This window comes from Nelumbo nucifera, chromosome 2 (genome assembly GCF_055504915.1).
Source record: "Nelumbo nucifera cultivar China Antique chromosome 2, China Antique-T2T, whole genome shotgun sequence".
Taxonomy (NCBI): domain Eukaryota; kingdom Viridiplantae; phylum Streptophyta; class Magnoliopsida; order Proteales; family Nelumbonaceae; genus Nelumbo; species Nelumbo nucifera.
In genome coordinates, this window is record NC_142650.1 from 32,027,906 (window position 1) to 32,051,552 (window position 23,647).

Consider the following 23,647-nt stretch of genomic DNA (forward strand, 5'->3'; position numbering starts at 1 on the left):
TTTATGTCTGCGTTACGGTCCAAGTTTCCTTAATTTCACGAATCTGCTTCACAGATTTATTTGAACACTTCTACTTCTTTCTTCTACTAGCCATGACTAAAACTTTTTTCTCGTTCAATATTGAACCAAAGAGAGAGAGAGAGAGAGAGAGAGAGATCCACTTGATCATCAACTTGGTTGTATTTGATTTTGATAAAGCAGCGTGAACCAAACGGCGGTCCTTGGACACTCATTCCTTTAGAACCCATTAAATAGGGAGTTGCCATTCAATGTTTGTTTTCCTTTTATTAGTCTCTTGAGTACCAGCACAACTCATTCACCTGAAACCATGGATGCCCAACCAGATATCTCCCAATCCCATAGAGAAAAGGTACATGAATTGTTCATCTTCCTCTCTCTCTGATCTCTCTTTTGCTCAATTTCTTTCTAGTTTGCTCAGAGATTGGCCGGGGAGGAGTTCAGTACGAAAATATAGTTCTGCAAACTACTTATATTGTTTAACTTGTTCCTTCTTTAGGTGCAATATCTACAAGAAGAGATAGAACGTCTTCAGAAGGAGAACAAAAATCTCAGCCTCTTGCTTGAGCTGATAGACCGTAATTACAACAGCCTCAGAGCACAGCTGCAGCTGAACAAGCAGATACAACAAAGGGGCTGTGTTGCGCCCACAGAGAGTTGCTCAAGCCAGGACGACTCAAACAAGAGAGCAAAGATTGAAATCCCCAGGCCTAAGGCGTCACAGGTCCTCTTTAGGACTGATTCAAAAGACGCTAGCTTAGTGAGTGTGCTGTGATCTTCAGACTATTTCATTTATTTCTTCTGATGATTTCGGATGTTAATTTATTGTTCTTGTGCTTCTAGGTCGTCAAAGATGGCTATCAATGGAGGAAGTATGGACAGAAGATCACTAAAGATAACCCATCTCCTCGAGCTTATTTCAGGTGTTCGATGTTTCCGGGATGCCCTGTCAAGAAGAAGGTAATGCTTTAACTATCTCCACTGATCCTCCATTAATCCTTTACAGTGTTGAAATTTTTCATGATTGTTAAAGAATTGAAGTCTAGAAATTGGGTGCAATTTCCTGGAAGTTACCCATTTGTAGCTAGGTGACAAACTTTTGATTATTTAATACTAAAAAATGGAAAGAAAGAAAGAAAGAAATGGTTGATGGGTTTCCCCACTTTCCTCCATTAAAAAACTGAAGAAATCTCAAGGGTGCTTGCAGAACTAGCTGATAAAAAAAGTTGGACATTTTATTATCTTTATGGCAAGAAGTTCCTCGAAGATGGTTGACTAGCAAGTAGCTAGAATAAAGACTCGTGGATTTATAAATTTGCAGAGGGAATCTTTGGTGCGTGTATTGATGAGAGCTACTACTTAATTTTTTTCTCTTTGGGATTAATTCTAGGTCCAGAGATGCTTGGAGGATAGCTCAGTTCTTGTAGCGACTTATGAAGGAGAGCACAACCACGAACCAGAAGCACACCACGTCTCGTCATCTTTAACGAATGGTTCAATGATAGTCTCGATTACCAACTTTCTTCCTCAGACTTCTATTGATCCTGTAGCACCAAAGGTAACCCTTGATCTGACTCTTTCTGGGGCCAACCAAGAGATGAAAGAGACCCATCAGAGATTTGTAGAAGACAGCAACAAGAACAAGGTTGAAGAATATGTAGCTTCCTTAACCAAGGATCCTAGCTTCACTGCGGCCTTAGCAGCTGCAGTTGCACGATCATTCACTCAGTTTCCAAGCTGAAGTAGTCGATGTAATATATGATCTGAACATAAGAATCCAAAGAGAATCGTGTAAGTTTTTTTCTTGTTTGATCCCTAGACTCTGCAAGGGCTGCACTGCCCTCTGATTGCTAAGAGATTGAGGGTGTTTTCCTGTCTTTGAAACAACAGGTGGTACACATTTTAATTTTCATCGGAAAAATGGCTGTGTTTGGCATACTCTCATCAGAGAACTAGTGCTGATGACTTTGTGATTCTAAGAATCAGTTTTGATGTATGAAAATTGTTAGAACTAATTCTCTGAGCTTATTTGGAGCTAAAAAACAATTGTCTTCAAAACAGAAGTATCATTTTTTGCTCAAAACTTATTCTTTAAATAATCATTTTTAGCAGAATTTTAACCAAACGAATTAATTTTCCAAAGAATTCTTCTGAAAACCAGATAAGTCCTCCAAAGATAAAGAGAAGCAAAAGGGTGAATTAGCCAAATGAAAATTAAGAGACACAAGGATGAGAAAATTCTACATATTATAATATGATATTTATTTGATGGAAAAATTATTGTAATCCAAAATTAATGGGATAGTCTGTTACCAAACTGTTAAAAGATTACCCAAAAAAAGTTGTTCTTTTTTTTCTGTAGAAAAGTGTTTCTTTTTTGTTTCAGCCAAATGACTGAGAAATGGAATAACAACACAATTTAATGAGATTTTTAGTAAAAAACAAAACTATAATCCAAGTTTTCTAAGAATAAACAATTATAATACTATTAAATTAGATGGACAAAATTGCGCTCACAAAATTAAATTCGTTTGGATAAGCTTTTGCTTTTGAACTTTGGGCTGTGGAAAACAAAAAAAAGAATCAAAATGGGTTTTGAATGTATGGCAAGAATTGTCTTTATAAGCATAAAATTCTAAATCCAAAATACTTTTAAGCCCCAAAGCACAAATTGGGGCTCTGTGCTTTTGAGCTTTGAAAGCATGGATCCTGAATCTTATCCAAATGCAATCTTAGGGGCTGTTTAGTTGCATTGTCATTTATATAATAAATGTTTTATACGTCAGCTCCCTTAGGTGTCACAAATTACGTTTTTTGGACGGTTAAGCACCATTAGGTGTCAGAAATAATCTGAAAAGTGAAAAAACTCTTAAATGTTAGGAGAAACAACAAAAATAAATTTCTACCAACGAATAACTCTCACACAATTCGAGAAAAACATTTCTTTGATAAACAGTTTAACCAAACAACATCTCAAACTCCATTGAAAGAAACATGTATGTGACACTAAGTTATTATATATCATTTTTAGATAAACAGCAATGAAACCAATCTTAGTATATGTTGTGAGTTGTGACTGAAACCAAGAAAACATGAAAGATAAAGTACAAAAGGAGGAATACAAAGATTTAACATGGTTCAGCATTTTTTGTATATGTGCACAAAAAACTGATTGAAGGTTGTATGGTTGATTTAGCTATTAATTAATTATAGTTATTAAGATGGATAAAAGCCAACCCAACTTACAAATCCATCAGATTAAGGTCCGTGCATGTATCAAGCAACTGACCAACCCTAAGCTTTGTCCAATGTGTTGATGTTTTATGCTTACATTTTGCATATAATTAGTAGATACCAGTCAGAACCCATGGGAATTTATGTACTTATTGTGTAGTTCATGTGGTGTTTTCCTAAAATATATGTTGTACTAGAAACCAAGAAATTATTAAAAAATGCAAATATAACTAATAGAGGGTGATTTGGCCCGACCTCATAGTACGAGTACATCTGGGCATGACCTTGTTCAAGCAATAATTTAGCGTGACAACATAGCAAGTGCAATCGCAACTCGGCGGAAAGGGCTCACCGAGTTTAGTCTAGCAATTCGGCGGGTTAGGCTGCTCGTCGAGAGCCGCCAGGCTTGCACCTCCTACCCAAGGCTGAGGCACTCCGAGCTACCTCCGAGCTCGGGGCCCCCTAACCTTTCCTAATGCCCGAGCTCCTCCCAGTGGATTTTAGGCCACTCCCAAACAGGAACACCACGATCTGCCTCTAGATACCCCCGAGGTAGAGACATCTCGGGCCAGGCAGCTCGGTGTAACTTGCCACAGGCAGCTTGCCACTTGCAGGGTAGCTCGGTATAGGGTAGCTCACAGAAGAGCAATTCGGCACATCACAGGAAGGCCTCCTGCCCGACCACCGTTACCTGACAAACCTGCGCGAGTACAGGTACGTACCCTGCAAGGACGGCCCCGCACATGCCACCTCAGCCCTAGCTGTAACGGCTGTGGCAGGACGACAGTGGCAGTTAAACCTGCCCTGTCAGAAGCAGGTGGGCCTGATTGGACAAAGTTCTGTTATAAGTAGCCCAATCCCAAAGGACAGAGGTAACTTCCTGATACTCGCGCTATTTGCACTCTTAGCTTTCTTCCTCTCTTTGCATCTTTCACAGAACTCTAACTTAAGCGTCGGAGCATTCCCACTAGGTAAGTCCCCGGGGATTCTTCATCTTCTTCATCTCAGGTACCTTTCAGGAGCCACGCAAGTGCCAGATAGGAGTGACCGGATTGCGCACCATCATTTGGTGTCGTCTGTGGGAACGCTTCTAAAAGCCTTCCTCTAAGCTTTTACAGTTCCTTCTTTTCTGAAAACTCAGTATTCATGGCTTCTTCAAGCAATGCTGGACGCAACATGGAGATGGACATCGCCAGGAAACAACTCCAGGCCCCCGTGGTCTGCATTGGGCAGTTCACCATTCCCCTTTCGGTGGAGGGAGTCCCTAGCCTGAGCGTGCCACGAGCAGTGGCGCCTGTGAGAGTTCCCCTTCCCCCCTCTGTTGAGACAACCTTTGCTGAACCAACTGTTGTCCCTCCGACGACAAGCCAGAGCCAACTCGACAACCTGGTGTAGTCCATGTGAACCGTGCAAGCCCAGATGCAGCAGTTTCAGTAGTTCCAGCTCTACCAGCAGCAAGTGCTGCACCAATTCTCTCAATATCACTATCAGCAACAGTTCCCTCAGTTGCCTCAGCCTCAGCCTCAGCTCCCTCCTTGACACCCAGCCTCATGGCAAGGTAGGTCTCGCCGCCAGGATGAACGCCCTTCTCGCCAAGGAGAGGCTTCCCAGAGCCAAGCCTCCTCCCACGACAGAAAGGAAAAACCAACCACTCCGGTCTCGCCGCGGGCAGTCAGGTCAGGAGGACCCCAACCCGCCAGGTCTACGCCACCTTAGCAATCAAAGTTCGAGGCCCCACTTCTAGAGAACCGGTTTGAGATCCTGGCTGCATATTCTAAGCAGAACCCCTCTGTCCGCAGTCATCACCAGCAACCCGAGCTGCTTCCTGCGCAAACTATTCCTGATAGTAAGGAAGTGAGCAGCACCAATGCGGAGCCCGCCAAGAAGCAAAGGCGCCGCCGCCGAGCTCGCCGAACTACCACCCACAACCTGCCCGAGCTCAGAGGCAGGGAAGAGGTAAGCTCGGGTGAGGTTAAAGCTCCCCTCCTCTCTGTTCCATCCCCACTCTCTCCCGAGCTCCTAGCTGTCCCAATGCCCAAGGACTTCAAGTTCCCCCTTCTCGATAAGTATGACGGGTTGTTCGACCCGAATGATCATGTAGACGCTTTCCAGTCGCAGATGCACTTGGATAGGGTCAGTGAGTCTTGCATGTGTGTGGCCTTCTCCACCACTTTTAGAGGAGCGGACCGCACGTGGTATCAGAACCTTGCACCCGGATCTATAAGAAGCTGGGCACAGTTCGCATAAGCCTTCACGTCCCACTTCGTCACCAGCAAGCAGTGCCCACAAACTGAGGAAAGCCTTCTCAGCATAGTCCAGAGAGAGGGAGAGTCCATCCGGGGCTATATAAGCGGTTCAATGATGCATGCATGCAGATGCCGCGCCTGGACCCCGTAGTGCGCTTTGCAGCAGCCAAGAAGGGCGTGACGCACAAAGAATTCAAGTGGCACATGGTTGTCAACCAGTCGGCGACCATAACTGAATTCCTCAAGCTCGCGGACAGGTTCATAGCTATGAAAGAAGAGATCAACCAGAAGGGCGAGAGCGCGCCCGAGAATAGAAAGAGAGAAGGAGAACCTTCCAGCCAAGGAGACAGCCGAAAGAAGAAGGACATAGCTCGGGGGGCAAAGCTGGGTCAGCTGTTCCGACCCCCTGTAGCGGACCAAACTAACTACACCCCACTAAACGCTAAGTGGGCTGAAATCCTGATGGCAATCAAGGACGCCCCGTACGTGAAGTGGCCACCCCGCCTGAGGGGGAATCCCAATGAAAGAAATAAAAATTTGTATTATAGTTTTCACAGAGACCACGGTCATAGTACCGAGAACTGTAAGAATCTCTGCGATGAGATAGAGGAACTCATTCATCGTGGATATCTAAGAAATTTTGTACAGAATAACAACAATAATAATAATAAAGCAGGTCGGCAAGGGGAGCACGGTAAGGATGCTCTCGAGTCCAGCAGCAGGCTGGCAGAGCAGTCACAGAGGTAGCATCCGGAAGAGAGGCCAGTTCGGGGCACCATCCACATGATAGTTGGAGGCGCGATCGTTGTAGGCTGTACCTCGGTGGCAGCTCGGACGTCAGTTCGCGAAGCTGCCATGGAAGAACAAAATCCTCTAAAACGGCCGAAGACAATGGAACCTTCTTCACGGAGGATGATGCGCGCAGGGTCCACTACCCCCACGATGACGCGCTCGTCATAAAAGTAAGGATCAATGATTTTGAGGTCAGGCGCGTCCTCGTCGATTCAGATAGCTCGACAGATATCCTCTTCAAAGCCGCGTTCGACCAGCTTCAGTTGTAGGGAAGTGACTTGAGGCTTGCTAATACTCCCTTGGTGGGCTTCAATGGAGAAGAAGTCCTTGGGAAAATAACAGTACCTGTGGAAGTCGGCACATGGCCCAGTGTAGTCAGACTCAACCATGACTTCTTGGTGGTCGCGACCCCCTCCCCATACAATGCCATAATAGGCCGGCCGATCACCCATGTCCAACGGGCGGTGGTCTCCACTTTTCATTTGGCATTGAAGTTCCCTACAGACTTCGAAGTAGGGGTAGCACGGGGTGACCAGCTTGAGTCTCGCAAGTGCTATGTCGCCACCCTCAAGGGAAAGACCATGGTGGCTGACAACCTCGAACTGGAGTGACCTATGGAGCAAGGCAAAGAACGAGCTACACCCACGGAAGAAACAATTGTCATTCCAACTTCAGCAGAAGACCCAGCTCAGACACTTCAGATCGGTGCTTCAATCTAGGAACCCCTGCGATCCGAACTAGTAAGTTTCCTACTTCAAAACTTAGATGTTTTTGCACGGTCCGCGACAGAGATGCTCGGTATAGACCCTAATCTTATAACTTACAAGCTCAATACTGATCTTGTAGTTAGGCCCGTTAGACAGAAGAAACGCAACCTAGCCCCGAAGCGATGGAAAGCAGTCGACGAGGAGGTCGCGAAGCTCCTCGCAGCCGACTTCATAAGAGAAGTCCATTACCCAAGCTGGGTAGCCAACCCTGTTCTGGTAAAGAAGGCTAACGGCAAGTGGCGCATGTGCGTCGACTACATCGACCTAAACCGAGCCTGCCCAAAAGACTGCTTCCCCCTCCCTAGAATCGACCGCTTAGTGGATGCGACCTCGGGGCACGAGTTGCTGAGTTTCTTAGACACCTATTCGGGCTATAACTAGATTAGGATGGACCCGGCCGACGAAGAAAAGACTGCCTTCATCACAGAGTTTGGTCTATATTGTTACAAGGTTATGCCCTTCAGGTTGAAAAATGCTGGGGCAACCTTTCAAAGGCTTATAAATAAATTATTTGAGCCATTAATTAGTAGAAAAATAGTGTTATGTAAACGACATAGTCGTCAAAACTCAATTCTCACACGAATTAATACAAGACTTGCATTCTGTCTTTCAAATTCTGTGACAATTTAACATGAAGTTGAATCCAAACAAGTGTGTCTTCGGTGTCACCTCGGGCAAATTCCTAGGATACATCGTTAACCGGCGCGGCATTGAGGCCAACCCGGATAAGATTAAGGCCATCTTAGATATGATACCACCCCGGAAGTTGAAGGATGTTCAGAGGTTGAATGGCCGTGTAGCCGCCCTGAGCCGCTTTATGTCCAAGTCGGCGGACCACTGTCTGTCTTTCTTCAAGGCAATTAAAAGCAAAGGGTTCGAATGGACCCAAGACTGCCAGCTCGCGTTTGATGAGCTCAAGAAATACCTCGCTAGTGTGTCAATCTTAACCCGGCCCGAAGAGGGAGATGTTTTAGAGCTGTACCTCTTGGCAAGTGACAAAGTGGTCAGTTCGGTATTGATAAAGGAAGTAGACCGGGTCCTACGCACTGGTCATCGCAGCTCGGAAGCTCCATCCATACTTCTAGGCTCATACTGTTATCGTCCTCACCAACAAACCTCTGAGGCAAGTCTTACTTAAGCCCGATGTCTCTGGTCGATTGACGAAGTGGGCCGTTGAACTCAGCGAGTATGACCTCCAATACAAGCCGCGAACTGCTATTAAGGCCCAAGCCTTAGGAAATTTCATTGCCGAGTGCACTTTCGACTCCGAAGTCCACTGGCCAGTTGAGCACGAGGCCCCCAGTCTGGGCGAGCCCGGAGCTCCCAGGCCAGTTGAGTCCGGGCCCCGTGAGGTAGCAGCCAGTGTGACATCTCTCTTAGTTAGGCCAAGCGCGAACTGGGATGATGAGCCATGGATCCTTCACGTAGATGGCTCCTCAAACCAACAGGGCAAGGGAGCCAGAATAGTTCTGCACGGCCTAAGTGGCACGAAATTGGAGTACACACTACGCTTCGAGTTCGCAACATCTAACAATGAAGCGGAATACAAAGCGTTGATAGTTGGACTAGCTTTAGCCAGAGAAGTAAAAGCCAAGTGCATCGTCATCTGCAGCGAATCTCAACTCGTAGTTAATCAAGTCACAGGAGATTACGAAGCTCGCGAACCGAACTAAGGGAATAACCGAGCTAGAAAACCTGAACTAGGAACCTCAGACATGAGCTCAACGCTAACGCTGAAGACTTTGTGGCGAAGAAGCGACCAAGGGTCCCCCACTATTTATAGCCACTACATCCGGGCGTTAACGGTCAAGATTGAGATGATCCAACGGCTCTCAAAGAAACCGGCTACAGGCTCTTCGAGGCGAAATCAGTTTAGCGCGTTTTTTGACGTTCGCAAAGTCCAAATCGCGTGAGGTCCGCATGTAAACCGAACGCGATCCGGGTTTCTCTTGATCGAGCCAGGCACTAGACCGGTTCAGCTGGACGAAGCGCACGACGGAGTGGCATGAGTACTGAAGCCAAATCCACCCGGCGTGTCATGAACTCCCCGCACTGGGTCAACACCACCAACACAGGGAGTGGGGGGCAATTGATGGAGGGTGATTTCGCCCGACCTCGTAGCACGGGTACACGTGGGCATGACCTTGCTCAAGCAATGACTCAGCGTGACAGCACAGCAAGCGCAACCGCAACTCGACAGGAAGGGCTCACCGAGTTTAGTCTAGCAACTTGGCGGGTTAGGCTACTCGCCGAGAGCCGCCTGGCTTGCACTTCCTATCCAAGGCTGAGGCACTCCGAGCTACCTCCGAGCTCGGGGCCCCCTGACCTTTCCTAATGCCCGAGCTCCTCCTAGTGGATTTTAGGCCATTCCCAAATAGGAACACCACGATCCGCCTCTAGATACCCCCAAGGTAGAGACACCTCGGGCCAGGCAGCTTGGTGTAGCTTGCCACAGGTAGCTCACCAGTTGCAGGGTAGCTCGGTACAAGGTAGCTCGCAGAAGAGCAGTTCGACACATCACAGAAAGGCCTCTTGCCTGACCACCGTACTCGACAAACCTGGAGACTGCAACCAATTCTCTCGTCAGACAGTGTCGTGCCCGCCACCTTTAGAAGGTGTCTTACACCTGACAGGTACGTACCCTGAAAGGACGGCCCCGCACGTGCCACCTTAGCCCTGGCTATAACGGTTGCGGCAGGACGACAGTGGCGGTTATACTTGCCCTGTCAGAAGCAGGTGGGCCTGATTGGACAGAATTCTGTTATAAGTAGCCCAATCCCAAAGGACAGAGGTAACTTCCCGATACTCGCGCTATCTGCACTCTTAGCTTTCTTCCTCTCTTTGCATCTTTCACAGAACTCTAACTTAAACATTGGAGCGTTCCCGCCAGGTAAACCCCCGGGGATTCTTCATCTTCTTTATCTCAGATACCTTTCAGGAGCCACGCAAGTACCAGCTAGGAATGACTGGATTGCGCACCATCAATAAAAAAATTAATGAACATGGTTTTATGCCTATATCCATAGATATATTAACCTTTATAAAATTTCATTTTTTCTAACTCGACAATTGCAATTCTATAGCGCACAAGCTAATTTATCAAACAATTAGGTTTTCAAAATTCTCCTAATTTGCCTCCAAGTGCTGCATAGGATTCTAAATAGATTCAATCGTCTAGTCTGAACTCTGATGTCTTAGTTGAGTTGGACTAGATTTCAATTAGGGTTAAGCTTGATGGTTCAACATCCTGGGTTGACCTCAACCTCACCCGACCCATTTAGGCAATTCCATGATGCCGAAACATATGTTACCTAAAAATCTTTACCCAATCAGAATCCCATGTGAAAGATTTTTTTAGGATACCTTTCGGTAACATATATAGTCTTACAACGCCTTTTGCTATGGATGCGCCTGCTTGTCCACTCTTCACCCTTTGATACTTTGTGTTTAATCAAGTTTCAACTTTCAATCAGCACCCATCTTCTCACCATAATTGCAAACCTACTATCATTATTTAAAATTGACATACATCATAGCATATTGCTCAGTTAAAAAACTGATACATACGCAGTAGGATACGTTTGCCATACTTAAATCCTTTGGATGAGAAGACTTTCATGTTTAGCATTAAAATCCCATTTCTCCAGCAGAGTGGAGATACCTTCGATATATATGTTATATGCTGCAGGGTAAACAGGTTTAATTCTTTAATTCTTTGTAGAGCACTGAAGAATTATGCACAACGATTTTTTTCTGGTTTGTTCTTTTGAAAAGCCCAAAGGCAAGATTCATTGCAACTCAGAATTCACCACTACGTACAGGTAATTAATAAGAAAGGAGAGAGCACTAAACCTAGAAATATATAGGTTTGGCAATACAAATGCATGGCAGCTCCGTTTCCTGACCGAGTGAGATAGAAAATCCATGATGAGTGCTCAGAATTTTCCGGGCAACTTCAACCTTTAATGCGCCAAGGGATCATAACTCGTAAGGGAGTGTTCCAACAGGAGAGAGACCATCTTCTGAGCGTCTCTTGCACTTTGGATGCAGTGCGTTTGGACTCTAAGGGCTTTTTTCTTCGAGTTTAATTATATGTATTGAGGATAATCCTGCTGTCACATCACCAGATGCTGTCATGTCAACAGATAAATCTCCATCTATAAATGTAATTCTATCTAGATTAAGATAGAATTCAACTAACCAGATAGATCCTATAAGATAGAGTTCAAACCTAAGATAAACTCTATCTGATAGAGTTCAATGTTATCTGACTCTCTCCAATTAAGTGTTGTACTCAAACTGTACACTTGTTCATCTATAAATATACAAGGTTCGAATGGTTCTCCATCCCATCGAACCATTCTCAATCAATTTAGTTTTTTGTCCTTTATTTATTCTTTAACTTGGTATCAGAGCCATATTCTCATGGCTTCATTCAACAGCTCGACAGGAGGAGAGAACAACAACGTAGGGTTGTTGACACCAGCATCTACAACTGATACGCCAAGATCAATTCCAAATGTCTCTTACTATCTCCCCATCAAGTTGAACAGTGACAACTACCTCCTATGGTGTGCATAGCTTCTTCCCATTCTCCGTACTCACAAACTCATGGGAATAGTGGAAGGAAAAACCCTTGCCCCTCCTTAGGAAATCAATGATCCTGAGGATCCATCAAGGAAGGTTATCAACCCAGCATTCAACCATTGGTACCAACTGAATCAATTGGTACTTAGCTAGATCGTTTCATCCCTTACTGAGGGTATACTCACTCAGGTCGTAGCTATGTCCTCATCCTCTAAAGTTTGGAGTGCGTTGGAGGAGTTGTTTGCTTCTCACTCTCGCTCTAGAGTTTTGCAATTGAAGAGACAACTCTAGAGTATCAAGAAAGGTACCCTTTCTATTTCTGAATATATACAGAAGGCTAAAGGTATTGCTGACAACCTTTCCGTTGTATATGAACCTGTTTCTCAACAAGATCATGTTATATGTATTTTGAGTGGACTCAGATCTAAATATGAGTCCATTATTACTGCTATTGCTAATAGACCTGATTTTGATAGACTGAGAATTGCTGATGTTGTTGGCCAATTACTCAATCATGAGTCTTGGCTCAAGGAAAATCATTATGTTAAATCTGATGATGTAGATTCTACTAATTATGTTTCGAGCAATAAAAATAACTCACAACAGTTGCACAATAATTCACAACGCAGAAGAGGCAGAGGTGGCTGCGGGAATCAAAACGATGGCCCCAAGACGCGATCGCGGACGTAGTTCTATTATTTGTCAATTATGCAACATCCCTGGCCATAGTGTTTGGAAATGCAAGCATCAGTTTGATATCTCCTATCTTGGTCCTGATTGGCAATCTACTCAAAACCCTACTTTGGATCTAGCTGCTGCTTTTCACACCTACTCAGCATCCGGACTCTTGAGCAACACACCATATCACATCCGATCTAGACAATATACAAATTTGATCAGACTATGGAGGGTCTGACTAGGTGAAAGTTGGTACTGGCATAGGTTTGGAAATGGTTCTTCAATTATTTCTCATAATGACAATAAATTTTATCTTGAGGATATTTATCATGTTCCTTCCATTACAAAGAATTTGCTTTCTATTAGAAAATTTACCAAAGATAACAATGTCTTTGAATTTCATCTTTCATTTTTTCCCTTGAAGGACCATATGGGGAGAGTTCTACTCCGCGGGCCCAGTAAGGGTGGACTCTATCAGTTTCCTACTTCAGCATCCATTTCTTCATCCTCCGACAGTACTGCATTTATTGGCGAGAGAGAATTAGTTTAAGTTTGGCATCATCAGCTTGGGCATGCTTCGATTAAGGCAGTTCGACAAGTGTTGTCTTAGTTTGGTCTTTCCTACAATGGTTTGTTTTATTTTTCAGTTTGGCATGCATGTCAGTTAGGAAAAAGTCATCGTCTTTCCCTCCCTAGTTCATTGTCGTCTTACAATCATCCTTTAGAACTGATCTATTCAGATGTATGGGGGCCAGCCACGGTTGAGTCAAATAATGGTTTTAAATATTATGTGTTATTTGTTGATGCCTTTTCTAAATTTTCTTGGATTTTTCCTATGCGACAAAAATCCGATGTATTTGATATTTTTCTCAAAATTAAACAACATGTTGAATTTTTATTTGACAAAAAAATTAAATGTGTTCAAATTTGATTGGGGAGGGGAATACCGAAGACTTTCACAGTACCTTGACTCTCAAGGCATCAGACACCGTCTCGCCTGCCCTCACACTCATGAGCAGAACGACACAGTCGAAAGGAAGCATTGCTATGTGATAGAGTCCACCCTCACCTTACTGGCCATCGCCTCTCTTCCCTAGAATTTTTGGTCTGATGCAGCTGAAACTATGGTTTTCTTGATTAACAACATCCCTTCCCCAACACTTCAAGGCAAGTCACCAAATGAAATTTTATTTCAGCATACACTAGATTATTCTCTACTTCACACCTTTGGTTGTGCATGTTATCCTTTCTTGTGACTGTACAATAGACATAAAATGGATTACAGATCCTCTCTCTGCATATTTTTGGGGTACAACTCCTCTCACAAGGGTTATTGTTGCTATGATGTCAAGGCAAGTCGGCTCTACATTTGCCGCCATGTTATTTTTGATGAAGATCTGTTCCCTGGCTTTCCACCGCCGGTATCATCTCCAAAACCCAGTTCTACTGTTGTCCATCTGTTTCCAGTGTGTGTACCTCGACCACCGGAATCTAATCCTACAACTTCATCGTCATCTCAGACATCTTCCAGGACTGATGTACCCAGATCAGATACCAGCAATAATGTTGTTGAAAGTGTTGGCCCTACTTCTGCTTCTGATGAACTTCCCCGCACCTGACCTCGGACTCAGTTGGTTCAGGATCTATTGGACTCCACACAACTTGTTCCTACTCCAGTTCGGCGAACTCATACTATGGTTACCAGGTCCATGTGCTCTGAAGCCTTTCTAGCTACTCGGTACCCTCTTCCCCTTTGCTATACTACTTCTGTTGCCGCTACTGAATCTGAAACCCAACACTTATTCCCAAGCCTCTAAACATCGTCATTGGTGTGATACGATGTCCACAGAGTTTCAGGCTCTTGTTCAGAACAAGACTTGGGATCTTGTTCCATATCATTCTTCGATCAATGTGGCCGGTTCTAAATGGGTGTATAAGATCAAATGGAAACTTGATATAAATCCTAGCTTGTTGCTCAGGGTTTTATGCAAATCCTGGGTGTGGATTTTTCTGACACTTTTAGCCTAGTTGTTAAACCCACCACCATTCGTACTATCATTTCCCTTGTAGTTTCCCATCAGTGGGTTATTCAGCAACTGGACTTCGATAATGCATTTCTCAATGGTCTTGTCACTGAGAACATTTATATGCAGCAACCTAAAGTTTGAGGATGTAGATTGGCCCAATCATGTGTGCAAGTTGTCCAAAGCCCTCTATGGGCTTTAATAGGCTCCTCAAGCTTGGTTCTCACGCCTTAGCTTTAAGTTTGTTGAACCTAGCTGTGATCCCTCTCTTTTTATTTATTCTCATGGTGCTCACCGTATATACTTGTTATTATATGTGGATGATGCTATACTCACTGACACTTCCTTGGATATTATCAAATCTGTGATTGCCAACCTAAGTCGAATGTTTTAGCTCAAGGACCTTGGTGACCTACACTATTTTTTGGGTATTGAAGCTCACAGGGATTACATTGGGCTTTATCTTTGTCAACGCCGATATGTTATTGATATTCTTCATTGTGCTGGTCTTGATGATGCGAAACCTCTCTCTACTCCTATACCGGCGAGTGCTAAACTTTCTAGACTTCATGGGTCACCTCTCTCTAACCTATCTTAATACAGGAGTATTGTGGGAGGTTTGTAGTATCTCATTCTCACTCGCCCTGACATCAATTTTGCAGTCAACAAGGCTTGTCAATTATTACATAATCCCACAGATGAATATTGGATGATAGTTAAGAGTATTCTTCGATATCTCAAATATATAGATCACACTTTATTCTTTTCCTCTCAATCTACCTCCAGTCTCATGGCTTTCTCCGATGTTGATTGGGCTGGGTGCCCTGATGATTGTCGATCCACTGGTGGCTACTGTGTTTATCTTGGTTTTCATCTAGTGATTGGAGTGCTAAGAAGCAGTAGACAGTTGCCAGATCAAGTATAGAAGCAGAGTTCATGTCTCTTGCAAATACTATTACCGAATTAATTTGGTTGTAGTCTCTCTTAAAAGATCTCGGAATCGGACTTCCATCTGCTCCGTCACTTTACTGTGATAATGTCGGAATATGTTATCGTGCTGCTCATCCGATCTTTCATGCTCGGATCCGTCATATAGAAGTTGATTTTCACTTCCTACAGGATCATCTTCAAAAGAAGTCTCTCCAAAACTTCACCACATTCAGTCTCTAGATCAACTAGTTGACATCTTCACCAAACTGTTGGCTTCTCCTCGGTTTTCCTCCATTATGCACAAGCTACATGTGCTCCCAATGCCCATTCGCTTGAGGGGGCGTATTGAGGATAACCCTATTGCCACATCATCAGATGCTGCCATGTCATCAGATAGATCTCCATCTACAGATGTAACTCAATCTAGATTAAGATAACCAGATAGATCCTATCAGATAGAGTTCAAACCTAAGATAAATTCTATCTGATAGAGTTCAATGTTATCTGATTCTCTCCAACTAAGTGTTGTACTCAAACTGTACTTCTTCATCTATAAATATATAGGGTTTGAATGGTTCTCCATTCCATCGAACCATTCTCAATCAATTTAGTTTTCTGTCCTTTATTTATTCTTTAACTATATTTCGATATGTTACCAGGTGTTAAGTTGGAGTAAACTTGCAACTGTCTGAAATGACAATTCTCTAAAAGTTTTTTATTTGTTAAAAAATAAACATAAAGGTAAATCTTTCAACCTTGAGTTCGAAAACCGCCCAGCTCTTGTCTTAACCATTTTCTCAAATCTGAACTCTATATAAATCATCACCAAGCATTTGTTAAGATGGACAAATGACCCAGTGGTCATGGTTTTTTGAGGAAAATACAGTAAAAAAACTCCCTTAAAAATGGCATTTAAACACTGAAGTGCTAACGAGGAAGAACACTCAATGCTCTTTCCAAACAGTGTTAGATTCTACAATAATGAAGCTCATATGTTGGTTATTCTTGGTTAAGTTTATATTTCTTGTGCAAGTGTCGACGAAGTTATATAAAGTTTGAGGGTAATTTAACTTTTGTTTTCATGCTTTGTTTTCTCTTATTCTTCCTTTTTTTACTATTTTTTATTAAAGATCAAGCTGAAATGCATTAATTGATCACTTCATAGGGATCGGAGGGGAGGAAAAGGTCTGCTTCCGTTCTGCATGTCACCTCATGAGTTGTGCTATTGAACTTTCTTGGAATAAAGGAAAGTTGAGAGTCTTTGAAATGGCTACTTCCGGTCAAACACTTGGTGCCAAGTTCCTGTTGTGGTCACTCACCACCATGCTGACCAACTTCTTGTTGTGGTCACAACTCAAGAACGACCCAAGCCATGACAAGAGCTCTAACGTATTACTGTAGCATGAATTGCAGTTGACCTTAAGCCATTAGGAAGGAGGAGGAAGCCAGCTCTAGTTACCCTCGTTATGATCACTCCGGAATCCAGGATGAGGATGGTGTGCTGCATTGTTGCTTCCAAGTAGCAATGTTGAGGTCGCTTCGGTTGCCCTTGTTCTGTTTGTTTTTTCTTCTTTTGAGTTTTGAATGTCAACAAGTGTTTTCATTGAGCCGGTTGCAGATTTACTCCAACCCAACATCTAATAACGTGTCGAAATGTGATTGGACTTGAAGCGAAAATCCCTTCGAGTCCAAACGCACTGGATCCGGAGTGCAACTCTTGTGTCTAGGGATTTCAATGGGTCATTTTTTGGCAATGTATTAAGACTCGGCTTGGATTGGATGGTTCGGTTGTGAAAACCAGGAACCGATGGCCATTTCATATCCTGATTGAATTAACTATTTTGATGGGTTGGATGGGAAAACCGCCCAATTGCAAGGTCTCCTATTGATCATTTTGGAGACTTGGGATCGAATCTTGCCTGTACCTGGGTTGGAGGGGGGTATTATGGGTTGGGGGATGGGCTACCCCCATTGTGTAGTAATCCTTCGAAAAAATAAAAAAGGAAAACCTCCTAGATAATTGGTAAAACAAAGACCTAGAGAACATTCCGGTTTTCACTCCAGTCCAAGTCTTAAATTCAAACCGAGTCTGATCTGGCTAAATAAAGATGAAGTATTTCAATGCTGCAATGCCAATGAATCAGATTTAGCACAAACAGACCTCAACCTGAATCCGATCCGAAATCCAATTAAGGCTGACCCAACCCTAACCCAATAGGGCTAGGTCAGTGTGGGTTTACCACTAAACCTGACCCACTGGCATCCCCTATTTCTGTCCTAATTTGTGGTATTAGCATGGATCCATGAAACAAGGTGTGGCTAGGACTGTTTCATAACTTGACCTAATACATCTGTGGATATAGTTAAATTTTTTTCTCCTAATTTTCACCTAAAGCTAAGTTTGGAAACGATGCAAATAAGTGTGAATGCAAATATGTAGAGTGTAAAACGGTTCATATAAGTTGTAAAATTAGATTAGTTTTGCACTGACAAATTTATCATCTTACCAAAAAGACTTTTAACTGTAATGGATGCAAACATGAATTTCAATAAAACATATGCTTTTTTTTATCCAAAGACCGCTTGAATGCAAATTTACTTCTTTTTTATTGATGTACATTTACATCTTATTATCAATGTAAATATGCATTGGTTTGTCATTTGCCAATACATAAATGTAATGTTACCAAATACAGGCAAAAGTAAACCAGAGTTTAAATTTACCTTGAACCAGGATTTACATTCCATTTACATTATTTCCAAAAGCAGTTTTTAACATTTCTTTTATAGCTCTTACGTGCTTTTCCCGTAGGGATCGATGCATGAAGTGCACATGCTTCGTACATTTAGATTAATATTCTGATAAGCAGTTGTAAATCTAGGGTGTGTTGTCCAACATCCAACGTGAATAAACCCTTCCAGTATCATGTATCATGTCTTTTTGCAGTATAAATTTGGCCTTATTTTAAATGGAAATATAAGCGTATCTTTGAAATTTAACACCTATTTGTCTACTCAAAATAACCAACGCAAGGGATCAATTTGTATAATTTATTTAATTTGCGGAAAGAGGTTTTTCAAGAGATCAAAGTTCAGGGGATGTTAAAGAAATTGTCAGAAAAGTGGAGGTTTACGTAATTTATCCTTAAAATAATTGAGCCTAGACCCTCAAACCCTCTTTTTTGTTGAAGTTAGGGGTGCAAATCAAGTACCCCATTCAAAGAATTTACACTGCATCCATCTCGAACATTTGGACCAAATTTTAACAAAATCCCAACCTGAGTCCATCCAAATTGCACCCCTAGTTGAAGGGTCCTGTGAGAGATCAGAACTATCAATTGGGTTTGGGATGCTCTAGATTGGAGGTCCCCCATTTGCTGTTGTCTTAGAAGAGACCTAGAATGAGCCATTAAAAAAAATGAAAACATCACTACAATCACTATGGAAGCATTAAAGCAAAAAATATAGTCCCAAGACCACCAGAAACGTGCTAGTAGGTTAGTCTATTATTACAATTCTGCAGCACATCATGTGTTCAAGGAATCAAACCTGTCTAAGACTTTTCAGCTTGCCAGTCTCAACTATATATATATAATGAGAGCCACAAATTTATTTCACGGTTGGGTTCTGTTAAATAACTCGTTGGGGGTACAAGTTGGATGGTTGGTGCTGAAAAGTCTAAGCATAAGCTTTCGTGAATGTATCAGCAATTGGTAAACCACCAGATCAAGTTGTTATGTCATTTATATCAAGTCAGCTTTCGTCCAGACTGATTGGCAATGTTGGTCTTGCAGCCGCTCAGTCTGAATTCAAGCAACCCAATTTGATTTTCTTTCATTTTAGACTGGGTTTCCTGAGAAAAGGGTTGGCCTTGGCTACAGTTCATTTATGTGAAAGCAGACCGGTTCCTCTTCTCGTTTCATGTGTTTTTCATATATTTGAACCAAAATATGGTTCTTTAGAACAAAACAATGTTCTAATGAAGCTCACCGGTTGACAGTTTTACTGATCTATAATACCGGTTAGACTATGCTTAGCCTGTAAAAATTGTCAAATAAGTGGGACCTGGAGTGTAGAAATTGATCTCTCCCCTCTTTTGTGTATGTGTTCAAAAGATGATTACTGAGCTAGAAGAACTAGGGGCAAACCAAAAAAGACGAATTGAAATAGTAAGGACTGATTTAAGTATTCATAATTTAACAATGGATATGGCATGAAATAGAATGGAATGGCATAGGCAGGATCCATGCAGCCGGCCCATATAGTTGGGATCAATGTTTTAAAAATTAATCCAAAATTGAAACCGTTTTGACCACCAGTTTCTAGGTCAGTGGTTTGACTGTCCAATCCAAACAAACGGCCTATTGCAATTTATAAAAATAAAAAAATAAAAAATAATTAAAACAAAAAAACGGACAAAAACCCTTGTCCAAGTTGAACGGATCAATGGTTTGACTGCATGGATCAGTGGGTCACTAATCAAATCAATGGTTTTTAACAAAAAATCGGGTCAGGGGTGAAATGAAACCAGTTGCCTGAATAGTTTCTAGGTTGAACAGTCCAACTGTCCGGGTCAATGACAATTCAAAATCCATGATTAAGAATTAAGATAAGGATTAGATGATGAGGAGGAGACTAGCTAACGAATGTTGTATAGAAAATGCAATAGCCTTTCTGCAAGTATAAATTTAAGTGTCCATATGGGAGAGCTGAATCAGTGGCTTTTGGCTTTCCCTATCTGGGATCACATGAACAGCCTATAAACTATGTTTGGTGAAACATCCTGAGAGCTAAATTGGCTATCAATCAGCTAGTTGAAAGTCTATATATCCACTTCAGCCTGTTTGAATAGCTGTACTTGCGTAGATCATCTGACTTCTTAGGCCACTAAGCCAGTTCCCAACAAACAGCTTATGTTATTTATGCAGCTGAACCAAAGCTTTTAGTTGAACTAGCTTCAGTTAGTTGAAAGTGTCTCTATTTTTGATAAACGCCTAAACGGGTACCCCTAGTCAAATAAACCAAAATGATAACCTTATAGAGGGTATTGTTGTACTCACGTCCCTAAATGAAAATGGTGGTGCTCAGCTTATCAAAAATAGGGGGTCGAGTGCATTTGTGGGTTTAGGCCAAATGCCAGAAATGCAAATGCGTCGTGTAAACATAGAAACATTTACGGGTGCTCACAATTCAATTAATCGAACAGTGGACTTTTTTTTTTCCAAACCGAGTTGGTCCTTTGCTTTTTGAAAAATTGAATTAAAACCAACCAATTAACTGGTCGGCTGTTTTGCTTTTTGAGCATTGGTTTTTCAGTTTTTTAGATTTATAATATATTATAAATAAGGGAAATTTTCCGATAAGTATCCTGTACGTACCAATTTAGTACCTAAATTTTAAAACGTGACAATCTAATATCATCGACAACTTAGTTCAACTCGATTTGTCATCAAATGAATTCAACGGATTGATCCCAGACGATCTCGATGATTTGAAATCACTTTCCGGGAATCTAAACCTCTCCTTCAATCATTTCTCTGACCACCCATAATGAAACTGATTCTGTTCAGACTGAGAAGGATGCCATCGCCGCTGCAACTCTGTTCGTTGGGGTGGAACCGGGCACGATGTGCAGCGGTTATTCGTCCGATAGAATTGCAGCGGCAAAAAACATCAGGCTGTCTTCCGATTTCTGTTCGTTAGAGTGGAACCGGGCACGATGTGCAATTCTAATTGCTTCAACTCTGTTCGTTGGGGTGTCGTTGCTGCCATCCACCATCGCACGCTTTTCGCTGGTTCAGATCTGCAGCGGCAACGACACCCCTCTTATAGAAAAACCGCTGCAGCTCTACTCGTTGGGGTGTCGTTGCCGCCATCCACCACCGCACGTTTTTTTCCGGTTCAGATCTACAGCGGCGATGGCACCCTTCTCAGCGAAAAACCACTGCAACTCTGCTCGTTGGGGTGTCGTCGCCGCCATCCACCACCTCACGTTTTTCGCCGGTTCAGATCTGCAACGATGATGGGCACCCCTCTCAACGAAAAACCGCTGCAACTCTATTCGTTGGGGTGCCGTCGCCGCCATCCACCACCGCACGTTTTTTTCCGGTTCAGATCTACAGCGGCGATGGCACCCTTCTCAGCGAAAAACCACTGCAACTCTGTTCGTTGGGGTGTCGTCGCCGCCATCCACCACCTCACGTTTTTCGCCGGTTCAGATCTGCAACGATGATGGGCACCCCTCTCAACGAAAAACCGCTGCAACTCTATTCGTTGGGGTGCCGTCGCCGCCATCCACCACCGCACGTTTTTTTCCGGTTCAGATCTACAGCGGCGATGGCACCCTTCTCAGCGAAAAACCACTGCAACTCTGTTCGTTGGGGTGTCATCGCCGCCATCCACCACCTCACGTTTTTCGCCGGTTCAGATCTGCAACGATGATGGGCACCCCTCTGAACGAAAAACCGCTGCAACTCTATTCATTGGGGTGCCGTCGCCGCCATCCACCACTGCACGTTTTTCGCCGGTTCAGATATGCAATGGCGACAGCACCCCTTTCAGTGAAAAACTGCTGCAACTCTGTTTGTTGGGGTGAAAAACATCTGGCTGGTGGTGGATGGCCGTCTGGCCGGTTGGGGTGGAACCGGACACCACTCTATTTATTTTCTTGATAAAAAAGATGATGAATAGTATGTTTGAACTTTTCTTGAGAAAGAAGACGATGAACAGTATTCAAGGGTAATTTTGATATTTTAAAAAATCTTAAATCACACGTAAAATCACAGTCACGTGATATACATAACTGATAGTCTAATGATAATGATAGGTACTAAATTATGGCAAAATGAAAATTGAATTAAAATTTGGATACTAAATTGACACTCGACCTAAAGTATAAACACCTATGAAGAATTTTCCCTATAAATAAATATACAATATGAATTCTATATACATCGGTAAGTTATTTTAATCACCAGCTTTTCATATTGGTTAAATGAAACCAAACTTTCGGTTCAGTTTCATTGGTTCGGTTTGGCTTTTCAGATTTTGATGAACACTCCTAGGAACATTGTGTGCATGCCAGACATACTCGTACTTGTTTTTTTATTTTTCAAAAGCTGGGCCGGGGTCAAGTTGGACCAGGCTTTAGCTCTATTAGTCCAAGCCCGTATTACCTGAGGGCTGAGACATCACTAAAAGCCCAAACCAAACTAGGTTATTCCTGACATTTAAAGTCATACCCATATCAGATAAGTCAGAGAAGGGATGCCAAATTTTAGGTCTGTATCGGTCCTACCTTCCCAAAATCTTGGATAGCCAGAACCAACACTTTGCCCAGGATCACATAAATCATGAAGCCTGAAATCCAAGCTGGACCCTGAAAATGTAGGGACCTCAGATTGTGCATGCATGCCCAAAATGCTTAAATATATTAAGAATGTTGCTAGGAATTGGTTAGGTTCTCCCTCTGTTAGATCCTTTGCTGGTGATTTTTTTTTTTTTTTCCTGGGTGGATTGGAGAGGATGAAAGGGATATTTACTTGAAACCAAGAAGTAAGGTTGTCACATAACAAATCCTTGATCTATTTACTATTTGTTTACAGCAGAGTTGTAGGACTCGGTTGAGAGCTGATGATCAGACCATCAAACTGATGCAAAATCTCTTGTTATCCTCAATTCTCTTTCATATAAAGCGAGGACCATATCACTTCATATTCTTCTTAAGAAATAATGATCTTCATCTCAAACAAACAAAAATAAAGCAGAATTTGCACTTGGCACACTTACAGCAATGCAGATGAAATTTGCACTATAAACGAAGGGAGCCAACCCATGGAAACATTAACAGAATTTACCATCTTAGCTCGCTGCTGGGATATGAACAATGAGCGCCTCTAACAGCATTACATTTTACTAAACAAAAATAGCAGTCACAAATCTGTGAAGTCAAAGCCTTGATTTCCAGAACTAAGGAAGGTATTAGTTACTGGATTCATCTGAATCCAAAGACACGACCTTTAAGAGCTATAAGAGCTTGACTTCTGCCCCCACCTTGAAGAGTGAAGATAAGCTTGACATCACTTTCTTTGATGTACAAGAGCAAGCGATTATGAGTTGGGCTTTTGAAAAGTTTCAAATGTCACGTGAATACTCTCTCAATGAAATTGACAGAAAATTAGTGGAGGGGTGCAAGGGTGATTATTAATAATATTAGCCACAAAGCCCGTGTAGTCAAAGGCAAACCATTGCAGAATACAGGATAGGGTGATTATTGACTACTAATGAACTATGACGCCACTCTGCACTTTCTCATCATTGCTCCTATGTTGATGTATAAATATAGTTACCCTGTTGAACTTGCCACAATCCA

The 23,647-nt window shown here is 42.6% G+C and overlaps 1 protein-coding gene across 1 annotated transcript; it reads left to right on the top strand.

The window, feature by feature from the left end:
- Nucleotides 1–2,056, top strand: LOC104603311 (putative WRKY transcription factor 40). Its single transcript, XM_010267314.3, has 4 exons — nucleotides 1–370; nucleotides 518–778; nucleotides 862–978; nucleotides 1,409–2,056. The coding sequence occupies exons 1-4, from the start codon at nucleotides 329–331 to the stop codon at nucleotides 1,757–1,759; spliced, it is 771 nt and encodes a 256-aa protein (XP_010265616.1). The 5' UTR covers nucleotides 1–328; the 3' UTR covers nucleotides 1,760–2,056.
- The last annotated feature ends 21,591 nt before the right edge of the window (nucleotides 2,057–23,647 follow it).